The following is a 17,919-nucleotide window of genomic DNA, read 5'->3' on the forward strand; positions in this document are numbered from 1 at the left end:
TACTCAGTTTCTACATACTGGGAAAAAAATGTTCAAACTTTGACTGGTGTTTGCCTGTCTGCTGCTTAAGATCATAAGAAATAGGAGCAGGATATTGCAAGAGTCTTTCTTGTTGCCCACCTCATTCAGCATAAAAAGTTCCAAATACTTTTTTTAAAAATCCCTTTAAAAGGGAACTGCATAGATCTGTAAGACCTGTCTACCATTGAAGATTTGAAAAATAAAATGTTCTTAAATCTTTCAAGTCCGATATTATTGGAAAAACAGATTAAACTTTACACTAGCATTACACGGGCAGCATGAGAGTCTTGTCATTTCACAGATGCTTGGAAGACCAGAGAGGATGTATAACCAGGCCAGTAAACTTCAATTATGACGAAACAAATCAAGACACCATTAACAGTGTAGCTCTTTTCCTTTCTCAAGGGACTAATGACAAGGCTGGAGGTCCCCACTACATCCTCCGTTGGACATCACCACAATCTGTAAAGGAGACACACACTCCCTTGACCAAATGGAGATACCCTTATATGGAATAGATATGCAAAAAAAATTAATGTGCTCCAATGAATACTTCTACAATTTGCTACTGACTGAACATTTTTACGAAAACACCTACAGCTGTTACGCCATTACCTGAAGTTTATTTCCAGCTGTCCACTGTCGTTTCTGAATGGCTTAAAAGTCTAAATTCCCAAAAGTCTGCTTCAACACAGGTCGAAATCAATGATATTTTTGTTTAAATAAAAGACTGGAGACCAAGTGAGAACAGTTTTTGATAATTGTGCATGTAATTTTAATGAGATTCTTTGTTTTATGGTTAAACTATGTAATTCACAGTATTGACACAGCAAGATTTTATTGCAAACTATTTACTGGAAATGAAATATCTGATTTTAATGCTCTGACAAAAAGTATAAATACTTAATGATTTCCAGCATCTGCAGTATTTTGCTTTTGTATGAATACATAAATTTGCTTTTAATCTTATTTCTACTGTATACTTGGTTGACAAATCACAAGCTTCAAAAATCATTAATATAAATCTGAACTCAAATTGCACTGTAGGAAGCACTAAATACACTTGCAATAATTGTAAGCATCCTGTGAATGACCAGAAATGTTGACATGGTGGTAAAAGACTGGAGAGTAGCCCTGAAGAAAAATTCTTAATTTACTGACTTCAGAATGTTTAATTATCTTCTTTCTCTGTGGTGAATTGTTTTCAGTTGCACGTTTCATTTTTAGGTCTGTGTAATTTGGTCTCTATCTGTCTTTATTTAAAGTGAATTTTATTGTTTTGTGCAGTGATCAGTCGTGTAATCTCTGGGATCTCCAAGAAGGAGCAATATAGAATGATTTTAGGATTGGTTTAACTTGGGTTTCTCTGCTTGTGCCTTGATAGCAATAACTAAAAGCACTGCTTAAAAATTAAACTGCAGAAAAATTAGTCCATTTTTAATATGGCCAAATGGTAATTCAAAATGTAAGTGCTAGACACAAAAAATATTCAACAATGAAAATGAATTTTAGTTTGAATGTGTAGTGCTCACTGTGTGAAAGAATGTGAAAATTATTGCATTGAGAATTAGTCGATCAACTGAGTTTTTTTTTGCTGAATAAAATTAAAGATTACCTGAAATGCAAATCTTCTGCTTCTCTTACATTTTTAACTGATAACTGAATATAATCCAATTCAACTTCCTTTTTCCTACAAACATAAGATTCTATAACCAGTATACAGCATACAAATGAATGGAATCTGCATTAATAAATCCCACTGTATTCTGTGCACCTCAACTAGAGAATACTACCATGTTTTCTTTTTATTTGTTAGGGGATGTGGCATCGCTAGCTAGGCCAGCATTTATTGTCCATCCCTAATTGCCCTTGAGAAGGTGGTGGTGAGCTGCCTTCTTAAACCGCTGCTGTCCTTGGGGTGTAGGTACACCCACAGTGCTGTTAGGGAGTTCCAGGATTTTGACCCAGCGACAATGAAGGAATGGTGATGTAGTTCCAAGTCAGGATGGTGTGTGGCTTGGAGGGGAACTTACAGGTGATGGTGGTCCCATGCGTCTGCTATCCTTGTCCTTCTAGGTGGCAGAGGTCATGGGTTTGGAAAGTGATGTCAAAGAAGTCTTGGTGACTTGCTGCAGTGCATCCTATGGAAGGTACACACTGCTGCCATTGTGCGTCGGTGGTGGATGGGGTGCCAACAAGTCGGATAAATATTGGCCATGACACCGCAAGTAGTCCCCTGCTCTAATTTGAATAGTATCACAGAATCTTTTATATCCATGAGAAAGGGCACATGGGGCCTCCGTTTAATGCCTCATCTGAAAGACGGCACCTCCAACAGTGCAGCATTCCTTCAGATTGGAGGGACAAGGGGAAGATGCAACATGGTTAGAAGTTTGGGAAAGCTAAGGAGGTGGGAGAGGGAGACACTGACAATTCCAGCGAGAGATGAATTACAGCTTTACGTGGATTTCAGGACCAAATTTAATGCCGAAATAATTCAAATAATGCCCAGCCTGCCAACATTAACTTCTTTCAAACTTCCAATGCTCTCTTTTGGTAACGGATGACACATTAAACTGAAGTTAAAACATTGAACCAGCTGGTTTTATATAATGTTTTTAAATGTTGAAACCACTGATGGTCAAGGAGATGCTTCAATATCTGTGAATCATTAGCAATAGGTAACCTCAGGTTACTGGATGTTTTATGCACCATATGCTGATTTTTTTTTTTTTAGTTTTACTTTATTAATCTTGTGATTTTAAAACAGACTACATTAATAATTAACCTCACCTGGCAAGATTACAAGTTGTTATTTCTATAGTATCAATCCAGTTTGTTCTTTTTCCTCACAAAGTGGGGCTCCGGAATTCCCATAAAATATTTCCCCAAAAGTATTTTACACAGTAAAAATGATTTGGAAATTAGAAAAATTATCAGTGAATTATTTTCTGTTACCATTATATCAGGCAGAGCCAGTGAGTAGCAATATTGGGTTGTATCATTGGGCAGGGCCCAGCATATTAATACAGTGGGAGACATTAGCTGGGAGAAGCACGAGTGTTCAGGAGCAGGGTGAGGGAGTGAGGAATTAAATATTTCATACTTTTAATATTAAAGTCTGCCTTTTGTGGCTCAGTGTTGAATTGTTTGATAATTGCTCCCATGGAGCTCCTTGGGCGATTCCCATCTTGCAACTACCATAAACTTCAGCTCTTCTAAAACTCTGCTACCTGTATCCTGACTCGCACCAAGTCCCATTTACCCAGCAGCCATGTGCTTGCTCATTGACCTAAACTGGCTCCTGGTGTGTTGATGCCTCCCCCAAGCAAGTGCCCAGTGTCTGGAATGCACCACCTGAGAGTGTGGTGGAGGCAAATACAATCGGGACTTTCTAAAGGAAACTGAATAAGCACCAGAAGAGAAAAGATTTGCAGGGCTATGGGGACAGGGTGGGGAAGTGGGACTAGCTGATGTGTCCTTGGCAGCTCTCTGCAAAAAAAAACAAAACAGCCAAATGGCCTCATTCTGTGCTGTAGCCACCATGATTCTATCTCTGTGCTCCTCCAATTCTGGCCTCTTGTGCATTCCCAATTTTAATAGTTCCGCTATTGGCAACTATGCCTTCAGCTGCCAGCGTCCTATGCTCTAGTTCCCTCCCTAAACCTCTCTACCTTTAGACACTCCTTACAACCTACTTCTTTGACCAAGCTTTTGGTCACCTCTCTTTATGTGGTTTGGTGTCACATCCTATTTGGTAATCGCTCCTGTGAAGCACCTTAGGATGTTTTATTGCATACATAAATGTTATTGATCAAATCAATGTTCCTCCCACCTGTGGTTCCCTCTTCACAGGCGGTCCACGAGCAAAAATACTCAACTACAGGAGACTCAACCTCTAGAAGGTAAATGCAGTAATACTTGGAGATGTTATGTGGTCCACTGCCATGATTCAGGCGGCTGCATCAAATGTTCGAGAAAGCAGCAGCGTTAGAATTGATGCAAGTGGTAAATGAGCAGTAAACTTACCACGGGGTTTAACTGCTGTCATGCCTGGTTTTCAGGTTCGCCCTCTTTCCCTGGGGGACTATTAATTAACCCTCTCCGGCCCGGGTGGGTGTTAATTAACCCTCTCCGGCCCGGGTGGGTGTTAATTAACCCTCTCCGGCCCGGGTGGGTGTTAAATAACCCTCTCCGGCCCGGTTTGGTGTTAATTAACCCTCTCCGGCCCGGGCGGGTGTTAATTAACCCTCTCCGGCCCGGGCGGGTGTTAATTAACCCTCTCCGGCCCGGGCGGGTGTTAATTAACCCTCTCCGGCCCGGGAGGGTGTTAAATAACCCTCTCCGGCCCGGGTGGGTGTTAAATAACCCTCTCCGGCCCGGGAGGGTGTTAAATAACCCTCTCCGGCCCGGGCGGGTGTTAATTAACCCTCTCCGGCCCGGGCGGGTGTTAATTAACCCTCTCCGGCCCGGGCGGGTGTTAATTAACCCTCTCCGGCCCGGGCGGGTGTTAAATAACCCTCTCCGGCCCGGGCGGGTGTTAATTAACCCTCTCCGGCCCGGGCGGGTGTTAATTAACCCTCTCCGGCCCGGGCGGGTGTTAATTAACCCTCTCCGGCCCGGGCGGGTGTTAATTAACCCTCTCCGGCCCGGGAGGGTGTTAAATAACCCTCTCCGGCCCGGTTGGGTGTTAATTAACCCATTCCGGCCCGGGTGGGTGTTAATTAACCCTCTCCGGCCCGGGTGGGTGTTAATTAACCCTCTCCGGCCCGGGTGGGTGTTAATTAACCCTCTCCGGCCCGGGTGGGTATTAAAAGGCCACTATCGGGCCTGGGGATTTCGGGCCAAAGTCTCCGTCCCTGAGAATGTTCCGCTCCAATTCTGAACATCCATTTTGCCCATTCGCACTGATGTGATTTTCTCAACCTTTTGCCCCTGTTGCGTCTCATTATGATTATTATTTCCAGTCGAGGTCCATTTCTTTCAGTGAGACCGACCCGTTTTCACTAGAATTGGAAATAACAAACTGGCGGCCGCTTTGTGCAACGGAACCATGGCTCCGGCTCCGGCTCCGGGGGATGGGTTTCTGTGCGACTCCCGGAAGTGCAGAATATTCTGGACTGGGTGAGTTACCGGAGTCTCTGGCGGCTCCTCCCCCCCCGTATCGTCCTCCCTCCCCCCCCCCCCCCCACCCACATCGTCCCCCTCATTCCCCCCCCCCCCCACTTCCCGGATCCGCCCCTCCCCCATCGTCCCCCTGCCTCCCCCCTCCCGCATCGTCCCCCTCTCTTCCCCCCCCCCTCTCCCCCCCCTCCGCATCGTCCCCCTCTCCCCCCCCCCCGCATCGTCCCCCCTCCCGCATCGTCCCCCTCTCACCCCCCCTCCCGCATCGTCCCCCACTACCCCCCCAGCATCATCCCCCCTCGCCCCCCCAGCATCGTCCCCTTCCCCCCTCCAGCATCGTCCCCTTCCCCCCCCGCATCATCCACCTCCCCCCTCCCCCCAGCATCGTCCCCCTCCCCCCAGCATCGTCCCCCTCCCCTCCCACCTCCCCCCAGCATCGTCCACCTCCCCTCCCCCCCGCATCGTCCCCTTCCCCCCCCGCATCGTCCACCTCCCCCCAGCATCGTCCACCTCCCCTCCCCTCCCCCGAGCATCGTCCCCCTCCCCTCCCCCCAGCATCGTCCCCCTCCCCTCCCCCCAGCATCGTCCCCCTCCCCTCCCCCCAAGCATCGTCCCCCTCCCCTCCCCCCAAGCATCGTCCCCCTCCCCTCCCCCCAAGCATCGTCCCCATCCCCTCCCCCCAAGCATCGTCCCCATCCCCTCCCCCAAGCATCGTCCCCATCCCCTCCCCCCAAGCATCGTCCCCATCCCCTCCCCCCAAGCATCGTCCCCATCCCCTCCCCCCAAGCATCGTCCCCATCCCCTCCCCCCAAGCATCGTCCCCATCCCCTCCCCCCCAGCATCGTCCCCATCCCCTCCCCCCCAGCATCGTCCCCATCCCCTCCCCCCCAGCTTCGTCCCCATCCCCTCCCCCCCAGCTTCGTCCCCATCCCCTCCCCCCCAGCATCGTCCCCATCCCCTCCCCCCCAGCATCGTCCCCATCCCCTCCCCCCCAGCATCGTCCCCATCCCCTCCCCCCCAGCATCGTTCCCCATCCCCAATATTTGATGTTTCATCAGAACTGAGACTAACCATGGACACACGTTTCTTTTTCAGACCACTGTGGGTTTCCATACTTGTTTCTGAATGAATGACTACAATGCTTCTGTCAAGATTAGCTTTGCAGCTTGTGAAAGTGCCCCCATTTCCTGGTAAGCTGAAGTTCCATTGAGTGAGACATTTCAAAACGGTAGAAAGCCATTTGTTTCATCATGGCTACTAGTGTCATAACCATAGAACCAAAGACATTTACAGTTGGCATTTTTCTACAACAATCAAATTTATCCCATTGCACCGTTCTCCTCCTTGCCCAGTATCGTCCCCCACTTTAAATATTTATCCAACTTGTAGCCTCAGACATTTCTGTGGCAAAAATGCAATGCTCCAACCCTTTGTAACGAGCCTATATTACATCCTTGACTGTCAGTTTCGAATGGTTTATTGTCTCCCAGGTGATGGAAAATGAGACAGAATGAAGAGAGTGAAAAATATTTTGTAAAAGGAGGGGAACCAACCAGAAGTAATTGTTCATGTAAGAACCAGTGACAGGAAAGAGTAGAATGCAGGTATGAAGGACTTTAGTTCTAGACTAATTTGTGGGAGTTTAGTGGTAATCTCAAGATTTCTTTATATGGACCAGCCATATAAATACTGTGGCTACAAGAGCAGGTCAGAAGCTGGGAATTTTGCGGCAAGTACCTCCCCTCCTGACTCCCTAAACTACCTACAAGATACAAGTCAGTATGGATGGAATACTCTCTATCTTCCTGGTTATGTGCAACTCTAACAACACTCAAGAAGATTGACACCATCCAAGACAAAGCAGCCCACTTTTTCACCACCTTAAACATTCACTCCCTCCACCACTGGCACACAGTGGCAGCAGTGTATACCATATACAAGATGCATTGCTGCAACTCGCCAAGGCTCCTTCGACAGCACCTTCCAAACCCGCGATCTCTACCACCTTGAAGCCAAGGCAACACCACCACCTGCAAGTTCACCTGCAAGCCACACGCCATCCTGACTTGGAACTTTATTGCAGTTTCTCCACTGTCACTGGGTCAAAATCCTGGAACTCCCTTCCTAACTGCACAGTGAGTGTACCTGCCCCACATGGGCTGCAGCAGTTCCAGAAGGCAGCTCACCACCACCTTTTCGAGCAACTAGGGATGGGTAATAAATGCTGGCCTTACCAGTGATGCTCACATCCCAAGAACAAATTTAAAAGTAACTCCCAGTGTCGCATGCTAGACAAATTAGGGAGAAGCCGATTAGGCATGTTGGTATCTGATAGAAAGATGATGTAGCAGAGAATGTATCAAATTTCTAGAGTATTTGAAAAGGAACAGGTTGCACTGAAGGAGCAGGCTTCACCTGAATCGGGCAGGGCCCTTATTGACAGGGTAAATAAGGAAGAAGATGCAAACTGCAGATCTAGAAAGAGGGAAAGCAAAGAGTGATGAAGGTGGAATGTTTATAGTAGTTAGATTTTATGGTTAAAAAGTTGGGGCAGGTAGCAGATAATTTAGGTGCAGAAACCAATGCAAGTAAATCATAAAATGGTTACAGCAAAGAGGGAGGCCATTCGGCCCATCATATCTGTGCCAGCTCTCTGCAAGAGCAACTCAGTTAGTTCCACTCCCCTGCCCTTTGACAGTAGTTCTGCAGAATATTTCTCTTCAGATAATTATCCAGTTCCCTTTTGAAAGCCACGATTGAATCTGCCTCCTTCACATTCTCAGGCAGTGCATTCCAGATCCTAACCACTCACTGCATAAAAATGTTTTTCCTCACGTAGTCTTTGGTGCTTTTGCCAATCACCTTAAATCTGTGATCTCTGGTTCTCAACCCTTCTGACAATGGGAACAGTTTCTCTCTGCCTACTCTGTCCAGACCCCTCATGATCTGAATACCTCTATCAAACCTCTTCTCAACTTTCTTTCCTCTAAGGAGAACAGCCCCAGCTTCTCCAATCTATCCACGTAACTGAAGTCCTTCATCCCTGGAACCATTCTGGTAAATCTTTTCTGCACCCTCTCCAATGCCTTCAGATCCTTCCTGAAGTGTGGTGCCCAGAGTTGGATACGGTACTCCAATTGAGGCCTGTGCAAAATCTAAGGATATTAACAGATGGGGAATGACAAAATAAACAAACACATCAGTGTAGCTAATGAGGCAGTAGGTTGTTTCAGAGGTTCTTTTTTGATTGTTCTGAATCTTGATGATAAAGTAGGAGACCTGGAGTTCCAGTAAGTGGATCCCCTCCCACCACTACCAGCAAGCCCAACCACCCCTCTGTCCGCCCAACCACCCCTCTGTCCACCTAACACCCACCTCCGGCCCGATATTGCATGCTGGAATTGACATACTGTCCAATATCTACTTATATGTTAGAATGACCTAGGAGTGTAACACAGATATGCACTTGTAATCTTAACTGGATATTTTTGTCTGTCACATATGACCCTGTGTCTCTGATTGTTTGAAGGCAGTCCAAAAAAACACTTGTCAAAACAAGGGCAGCTTTGAATCATTAATCTACTTTACTTGACAGCAAATGACCACACAGAGTAACAGTTATGAATGGGCACACTTAATTTGACTTGTGTTCCCACCGTAATGAACAAGCTACTCTTTCCCACATCAGGTCTTGCTTGACTCAAAGCAAAATAACTCCTAACTACTCCTAATAGAGTGGGATAATAGTGTAAAGGGCAAAGAAGGGGAGGATTTCCTGAAATGCGTGCAAGAGAACTTTCTTGATCAGTATTTTTCCAGTTCAACGAGGAAGAAAGTGCTGAATCTAGCTCTGGGGAATGAAGTGAGGTAGGCTGAGCATGTTTCAGTGGAGGAGAGTTGAAGGAAAGTGATCATAATATCAGGTTTAGAATAGTAATGGAAGAAGGCAAGGTAATATCAAATGTAAAAATCTTTAGCCCTCCTCCAGTTAACATCAGTAAGTTGAAAAGCGATCTGGATCACAAGGATTGGTTGCCAGAATCATAATTGAACAATGAGAGGCCTTCAGAACTGAGATTGTTAGGATACAGAATAGGCGCAATCCCACGAGGCAGAAAGGAAGTGTACCCAAATCCCTGGGTGACTAAAGATACAGAGATTGAAATGAGAAAAAAAGGAGGCTTATGACAATTGTTAGGTTCATAATACAAGAGAGACTCAAGCTGGATGTAGAAATTACAGAGGCGATCTTAAAAAAGGGGAATAAGGTCAAAAAGAGTGTATGAGAATAGATTATCAGCTAACATCAAAGGGAACCTAAATGTCTTTTATAAATATATAAGTAGTAAAAGGGTAGTCAAAGGAAGATTGGGGCCAATTAGGGACCAAAAAGGAAATCATCTTGTGGAGGCAGAGGGCATGACTGTGGTACTAAATGAGTACTTTGCGTCTGTGTTCACAAAAGAGAATTTTGCCAGTGTCGCAGTAAAGGAGGAGGTACTAGCGATATTGGATATAATAAAAATAAAGAGGAAGTACTTAAAAGGTTGGCAGCCCTCAAAGTAGAAAAGTCAGGCAGTCCAGATGTGATACATTCTTGGTTACTGAGCGAAGTAAGGGTAGAAATTGCGGAGCCTCTGGTCATGCTCTTTCAATCCTCCTTGGATATGAGGCTGGTGTCAGAGGAATGGAGGATTGCAAATGTTATGCCCCTGTTCAAAAAGGGGAGAAGGATAAACCCAGGAATTATAGCCAGTCAGCCTAATGTCAGTGATGGGGAAACTATTAGAGGCAATAATCCTGGGGAAAAAATTAATTGGCACCGGAAAAGTATGCGCTAATAAATGAAAATCAGCATGGATTTGTCAAAGACAAATCGTGTTTGAATAACTTGATCGAGTTCTTTGAAGAAATAATGGAGAAAGGTGGATGAGGGTAGTGCAGTTGATGTGTGTCTGGAATTCAAGAGGGGTTGAAAATATACCTCATAATTAAGACTTGTTAGCAAAATTGAAGCCATTGGATTTAAAGGGTAGTGGCTGCATGGAGATGAAATTGGTTAAGGGACAAAGTAGGGAGTAGTGGTGAAGGGTTGTTTTTCAGCCTGGAGGGGAGTATACTGTGGTTTTCCCCACAGGTTAGTTTTGGGACCACTGCTCTTTTTGATATATATTAAATGACCTTGACTTGGGTGTACAAGGCATAATTTCAAAGTTTGCTGATGACACATTACTCCAGTTGTAGTAAACAATGAGGAGGACAATGAGATGGGTGGAATGAGATGAAATTTAACACAGGAAATTGTGAAATGATATATTTTGGTGGGAAGAATGAGTAGAGGCAGTATAAACTAAATGGAGATGCAGGACCAGAGAGACCTGGGGGTTGTGTAAGGTTTTCAAACTTGACACCATTTCTTCATTGCATATAATTGTTATTGAGTTCAGCCATGTCTTGACACAATCTGTGTCTTAGACAAAAGTCATAGTGAAATAAACTATTACTCACTTTCTCTCTGGGTAGAGATGTAACCGTCATTGATTCTTTCGCCTTTGTCTCTCCACGATTGTGAAGGAAAGCTTAAGATCTTTATAGGTTTTTGATCAGTCCACCCATTGTAACCTTGATGATTCTTTATGGTATGATGAGGTGTTTTTCAGTTTTCTAACTAATCTGTTGATCATTGTCTTGTTGGTTTGTGTTATCTGATCTTTCACCCTTTATTTAAGCATTCCTATCTAACAAAAGACCTGTCCTTACTGACAGTGCTCTTTTTGCTGAATGTCATCCACATCCTGAAGCATTCTGGGAATGAGCAACTTGACCATTTTATTATTTCTAGTTACAGTCCATCTACAAGCTATTTATATAAGTGAAAAGATAAACAAAATCCTTAATCGTATGAGGTTAAACCTAACCCTATGTATATAAGAATAGGGTATCTTACAGGATGTACGTACACAAATCTTTGAAGGTAGTAGGACAGTTTGAGCTGGCTGTTAAAATCTAAAAAGATATGGGACCCTTAACTTTATAAACAGATGCGTTGAGTACAAAAGTAAGTTATGTTAAACCCTTATAAAACGCTGACTAGGCCTCCGCTGGAATAATGTATTCAATTCTGGGCAGCACGCTGTAGGAAGGATGTCAAGGCCTTAGAAAGGATGCAGAAGAGATTTGCTAGAATGGTACCAAGCATGTGAGACTTGGTAGTTATGTGGAGAGACTCAGACAGTTATGAGGAGATTTGATAGGGGTGTTCCAAATCATGCTTGGTTTTGTTAGAGTAAATAAGGTTTCCAGTGGCTGAAGGGTCAATAACCAGAAGACACAGGTTTAACGTCCCAGGAAAAGAACCAGAGGCAACAAGGGGAAGCTTTTTTAACGCACTGACTTGTGATCTAGAATGCACTGCCTGAAAATGTGGTTGAACCAGATTCCTTAGTAATGTTCAAAAAGAAATTAGAGAAATACTTGAAGGGGAAAAAAATACAGGGCTATGGGAAAAGAGAAGGGTAGTGGAACTAATTGAATAACGCTTTCAAAGAGTCAGCACAGGCACAGTGGGCCAAATGGCCTCGTCCTGTGCTGTACCATTCTATGATTCTGCATTCTCCTTGAGCCTGGCCAAAATTTCTGACTCATTTCTGTTTAAAGCCTCTCTGTGTCCAAAGCTGTTATCTCTGTGTTCACAAGAACAGTACCTGAAACCATCCAGTAAAATGAGTGTGACGTATTTATCAACGAGCAGAACAGACTGACAAATTGCTTGTTTGCAGTTTTTGTTGGAAAGTAGATGTTTTACACACTTCGTCTCCGTGCCTTTTCTTAAAAAAAGCAAATGGAATTTTAGGTTTTATCACAAGAATACAAAAGCCTAGAAGTAATGATGAACCTTTATAAAACCTTAATAAAATCAGAGTTAGAGTACTGTTCAGTATTGGGCTTCACACCATAAGGATATTAAGGCTTTCGGGCTGGTACCATGCTGCCTGGTATGACGAAATACAAATACAAAAAGACTTTAGAACAACATGGATTACGGGGAGAAAGATGTGTTTAAAATTATAAAAGGATGGGATAGGTTGACGAAAGTATCCTGTTTCATGTGGGTGAATGTGGAATGAGAACCCATAGATGCAAAATTAAATGCAAGGGTTTTAGAAGAGGGGGCTAGAGTTAGTTACTAATAAATCCAATAGCAAATTCAAAAGAAACTTCTTTACACAGAGTGGTTAGAATGTGGAACTTGCTACCACAAGAAGTAGTTGAGGCAACATGAGGAAACATGATTCGAAGTTTAACTTTATTAGAATTTTTGAGGATGTAACTAGCAGAGTAGATAAAGGGGAACCAGTAGATGTAGTATATTTGGTTTTTCAGAAGACATTCAATAAGGTGGCACACAAAAGGTTGCTGCACAGGGTAAGGAATCTGGGGTTGGAGGTAATATATTAGCATGGATCGAGGATTGGTTAAAGGACGGAAAAGAGCGAGGAAAAATAAACGGGTCATTTTCAGGTTGGTAGGTGGTTACTAGTGGGATGCTGCAAGGATCAGTGCTGGGGCCTCGGCTATTTACAGTCTGTATTAATGACTTAGATGAAGGGAGTTAAGTGTAAGGTATTTAAGTTTGCTATTGACTCAAAGCTAGGTGGGAACGTAAACTGTGAGGAGGACACAAAGAGTCTGCAAAGGGATATAGCTAGGTTAAATGAGTGGGCAAAAAGGTGGCAGATGGAGTATCGTAGGGAAATGTGAGGTTAATCACTTTGGTGGAAAAAATAGAATAGGACTGTTGATGCTCGGTTGTTGAATATATTCAAGGTTGAGATCGATAGATTTTTGGACTCTAAGGGAATCAAGGGATATGGGGGATTGGATGGGAATGTGGAGTTGACGTCAAAGATCATCCATGATCTTATTGAATGGTGGAGGAGGCTTGAGGGAGTCTGGAATAAAAGGATATATTGATGGGGTTAGATGGAAAAGGGTGGGAGGAGGTCCGTGTGGAGCATTAGCACCGGCATAGACCTTTTGGGCCAATTGGCCCATTTCTGTGCTGTAAATACCATGTAAGCTTTACATAGATTTGTGAGATTGTGGAATTCACTTCCAGGTTGAGATAGAAAAAGAAAAAAAAGTGCATTTATATAGTGCCTTTCAAAACCTCATTGAAGTGTAGTCATTGATGATATAGGAAATGCAGCAGCCAATTGTTACACAGCAGGCTTCCAGAACAATGAAATATATGAACTCCCCTGAACTTTTTCGCATAGTGCCTTGAGATTTTTTGCATTCACCTGAGAGGGCAGCAGTTTAATGTGTCTCACCAAAAAGATGGCACCAGTGTAGCACTCCCCTGGTATTGCATAGAAGTTCCAGCCTGGATTATGTGCTTAAGCCTCTGGAATGGGACTTGAACCCACAACCTTCTGACTTGGGGGTGAGTGTGCTACACACTGAGCCAAGGCTGACCCCTTACTATGTGCGACCTTATTTGAAATCATGTCAATGTTCAATATTAGATTGGACAGGTAGATGAAGGAAAAGGGAGTAAAGAGATAACGGAACAGGGCAAGTAAATGTCATTGGGGCTATTTCTTTGTATGGAGCATAAATACCCACACACACCGGTTAGGCCAAATGGCCTGTTTCCATGTTGTAGCTTCTGTGTATTTCTATGTAGTATGCAAGTTCCAGAGTCTTTTACAATTTTATCAGGTACTTCCTTCAGATCACATCTGCAACTATTTGTCATTTTGCCATAAAAAATTTGAATTTGATGACCATTAACTAACAAAATCACACAAGACTTCCAAGTCAGCATTTAAAATGATCAATAATCTGCTGAACTCTAGACCATGACTGCCAGTGGTTCAATATATGTGTTGTGATGATATGTGGTTCCCTGTTTTTGCAGTACTACACACTTTACAGTTGGGTTGTGAGTTTTTCTCACAACTTGCTTTTGCGAAATATATGAAATATTAGCTTTTTTTTAAAGCTGTCATTAATGGTCTTTGTGTAATCAACTAGTGAAACATTCTATTGCTCGTTTTTTAAAATCACATGACTTTAAGGAGACTATTTCAGCTCACAGAGTAATACTTCAGACAATGTTATCAATGTTATGCAATTCGTGCAAACTTGCAGTCTTTCCCAGTGTAAATGATTAATTTCTCAACCAAGAAAGTTCACTAACAGAGGCATTGAAAATTCCAGAGGTTATGGCTCCCTTGATTTTTGGGGTAGCATTTTTGGGTTCCTCTGAGCTAATTTGTGATAGTTTATTGTTGCAGTGTTATTTAAGCAGTATTCTGTTTAAAGTGATTTGACAACAGGAACCGATGCATTACTAAATAGATTTTCCAAATCCACACATGACAAAGTAAGTCCATTTTAGAAACTATTGCAAAGTGTTTACAGCACAGAAACAGTCCATTCAGCCCAATCAGCCACTGAAATTAACAAAAAAAACCTCCCTGCTTCAAAAGCTTCCCAAAATGGCCAGCCTCTGTGGTCTGTAAAGGAACAGTTAATTAATTGCGTCTCCTAGGAAGAAGGAGGTTTTAATTCTAATTTATATTTCTTTTTTGTTTTCTTCAGAATGTTGTTTTTCCTGTTCCTTTCCCAATGTTGCTGTTGTCCTTGAACAGAAGGAGAAAATGCTTTGTGGAGTTTGTTGCTGACACTGTCAGTTCTGCACCATGGGGTCAACCCGATAAGTTGCTCTTGATCAGTGCATTGGGGAATTCTTCAGTGTCTATTTTTCCCACTTCCCCAGCAGCATGCCCGAAATTGTTGCAATTTCTCTTAACAGTCAAGACTAGGACTTGAAATGTGTTCTTCAATCATTCAGTGCTTTTGTAAAAGACTTGATAAGTTGTAAAAGGTGTTGGATTTTATGCAAATTCTGTTCTTTTATAGGAACACATTCTCTTCTTGGTTCTGCTATTCAATCAAAAGTGTTATCCAGAAGTTGCTACACACAGCCTAAACAAACTAAGGTGAAACCACAACGTTGGTGTGTGCTAGATCATGAGTTAGAGGAGTTCCTGATTCCACGGAAATTGTCCATTAGTCCATTAGAAGGTTGGCTAACAATTAGATACTTTGTACCCAGATTGGATCGAAACCATGAACAAAGTACTGGGATAAGTCTGTGGCACCCTTCTCAGCAGTATGACTTCCCATCTACTGAGGGAGCTCTACATTTTGGAGAGAATGGAGAAGCAGTGAACTACAATATAGACGAAATCCAGTGTAAAAATGTACTGAAGATTCGCAGGAGAAAGATGAACAGGCACAAGTACAAAAAATTGCTAAAACGCACAAAGTTTTTACGTAGACGGATCAAAGAGAATCGCAGACGAAGGCGACAGGTAAGTTAACGTAATAGTGCTTACACATATCTGTAAATTTCTGGATTTTGTCTACGACACCTAAGCAAATTGGGATAATTCCTATGTAAACACAGTTTAAAAGACATTTAAGCAAACGTTTTGAAGATTAATTTCATGAGTAATAGTTTCACATTATTTACACATTTCCTATTCCTGATTACTATGTTAGTGGAGTCAAAGGTGAATTAAAGTACAATATTGTACCACTCAACTATTGAAGCATGTATTGCCATACATATTTTTCATAATATGTTGGGTGTAATAAGCCAATGCACCTCTTGATAAATGTATTAAAAATTAATGAACACACAAGTATGTTCCCCCCCTCAATTTACTCCTCCCACCTCTCTCTCCTGAGAACAATTGGGTATTTTGTGGATGCCAACAAACATAACATTAGAAATAGGAGCAGGAATAGGTCATTCAGCCCTCCGAGCCTGCTTCACAATTCAACACAATTATGGCTGATTTTTTTTTTACCTCATTCCAAGATCGGCCATGACCTCCAGCGTCTTAGACAATTGGCCATTCTTCATATGTCAAACAACACTGAGAGTTGTGACTGGTTATTTGAATGTTCGTCTGTCTGGGGATGGGGAAGGAATCACAGCTTCATTCAACCATGTACTCACCTGACGTAGATGCAGACAGTTACTGCATTGGGCCGCTGGATAGCAATTAGGAACAGGGATGATAGATGATTCTCCCCCACCTTGTCCCTCCATTTCCTAAGGCCAGTTATTCTTCCTGCCTGAGGTCAGCTAATTTGAATTCCATGTACTCCTGCCCTGACCTGCAGACGTCAGTATCACAGGTGTTGCATATCACCCAGTAAGTATCAGCGGAGTGCAGTGTATTTTTATAACCTTTGGGAAAGAAGTATTTAATTTTCGTTAGCAAGCATATTTATATTGTACCCATAGATGAGCTGTCAAATTTTAAAAATAAAGGTTGAAAGAAATTTCAAATATCAGATGTGTTTCTTTTAACTTCGAGGAGAGCTTTTGCCTGTAACTAAATTACATTTTTCTATCCTGGAGTTTTAGACCTAATTTTATTACCCTGTGTTTTCACAGATAAAGTTTGAGAAGGATTTGAAGCAAATCTGGAAGAAAGCTGGACTGAAGAAACCACCGGAAGGCTGGCAGGCACCAAAGATATTTGTGAAGCGATACCATGGAAAATCTGAATGACATTGGAAACAGCAGCTGTGTTCTATATAAAGTGAAAATGTTTTTAAGAATAGCTGTCTGGAGTCCTATTTTAGTACCATAATCTAATGATTCATATTGTCTTGGTGTAAGGAGGAAGTGTTGTGGTCAACTATAAGATAAAATACATGTCTCAGTAATAAGTTTAAATATTGAATTTAGGAGTTAGTTCTTAGTCTCAAAAACTGAGGTATTCATCATATCAATAACAACTTGCATTTAGATAGTGCTTTTAAAGTACTAGTAAGTAAAAGTAGCAAGATGCTTCACAGGACCATTATCAAACAAAATTTGACACCAATCCACATAAGGAGCAATTAGAACAGGTGACCAAAAGCTTGGACAAAGATCTAGGTTTTAAGGAATGTCTTAAAGGAGGAGAGAATTCTAGAGCTTAGGTCCTCGGCAGCTGAAGGCACAGCTGTCATCTGTGGTGCTGAAATCCAGGGATGCACAAGAGAGCAGAATTGGAGGAGTGCAGAGATCACGGAGAGTTGAACGACTGGAGGAGGTTACACAGGTAGGGAGGGGCGAGGCCATAGAGGAATTTGAAAACCAGGATGAGATTTTTTAAATATGGGCGTTTCCAGACCAGGGCCACATGAGTGATGAGTGAAAGGGACTTGGTGTGAGTCAGGATCCAGGCAGCAGAGTTTTGGATGAGCTGAACTTTACAGAGTGGAAGATGGGAGGCCGGCCAGGAGAGCATTGGAATGGTCAAGTCTAGAGGTAGCAAAGGCATGGATGAAGTTTCAGCAGCTGATCAGTTGAGGCAGGAACGGAGTTGGGCAATGTTAAGGAGGTGGAAGTAGGTAGTTTTGGTGATGGAGAAGATAGGGGTTCAGAAGCTCGGCTTGGTCAAATAGGATGCCAAGGTTGCGAGCAGTCTTGTTCAACCTCGGACAGTGTCCATGGAAAGAGCTGAAGTCAGTGCCTAGGGAACGGAGATCTTGGCAGGGGCTAAAAACAATGGCTTCAGTCTTCCCACTATTTAACTGGAGGAAGTTTCTGCTCATCCAATACACATATGTCCGACAAGCAGCATGACATCAGATCGTCGAGGGGTGGTGAGGAAGAGTTAGATGTCATTGATGTGTATGCAGAACCTGATCTGTTTTTGAATGATGTTGCTTTGGAGCAGCATTTGAGAATTAGGA

General features: G+C 43.1%; 2 protein-coding genes across 2 annotated transcripts in view; both read left to right on the plus strand.

Moving 5' to 3' along the window:
- Positions 1 to 1,642, plus strand: part of aldh4a1 (aldehyde dehydrogenase 4 family, member A1) — a 38,543-nt gene extending 36,901 nt beyond the window's left edge. Inside the window, exon 15 of the mRNA XM_068017291.1 lies at positions 427 to 1,642. Within this exon, the coding sequence (XP_067873392.1) occupies positions 427 to 539 (113 nt within the window). The 3' untranslated portion in view covers positions 540 to 1,642. The remainder of the gene's footprint in view (positions 1 to 426) is intronic.
- Positions 1,643 to 5,056: 3,414 nt separating this feature from the next.
- On the plus strand, positions 5,057 to 16,794 carry aurkaip1 (aurora kinase A interacting protein 1). The gene is made up of 4 exons (XM_068017292.1): positions 5,057 to 5,145; positions 6,241 to 6,335; positions 15,076 to 15,530; positions 16,628 to 16,794. Exons 2-4 carry the CDS (start codon positions 6,275 to 6,277, stop codon positions 16,742 to 16,744), a joined length of 633 nt encoding a protein of 210 aa, XP_067873393.1. The 5' UTR covers positions 5,057 to 5,145; positions 6,241 to 6,274; the 3' UTR covers positions 16,745 to 16,794.
- Positions 16,795 to 17,919: the final 1,125 nt, after the last annotated feature.

Source organism: Heterodontus francisci, chromosome 37 (genome assembly GCF_036365525.1).
Source record: "Heterodontus francisci isolate sHetFra1 chromosome 37, sHetFra1.hap1, whole genome shotgun sequence".
Taxonomy (NCBI): domain Eukaryota; kingdom Metazoa; phylum Chordata; class Chondrichthyes; order Heterodontiformes; family Heterodontidae; genus Heterodontus; species Heterodontus francisci.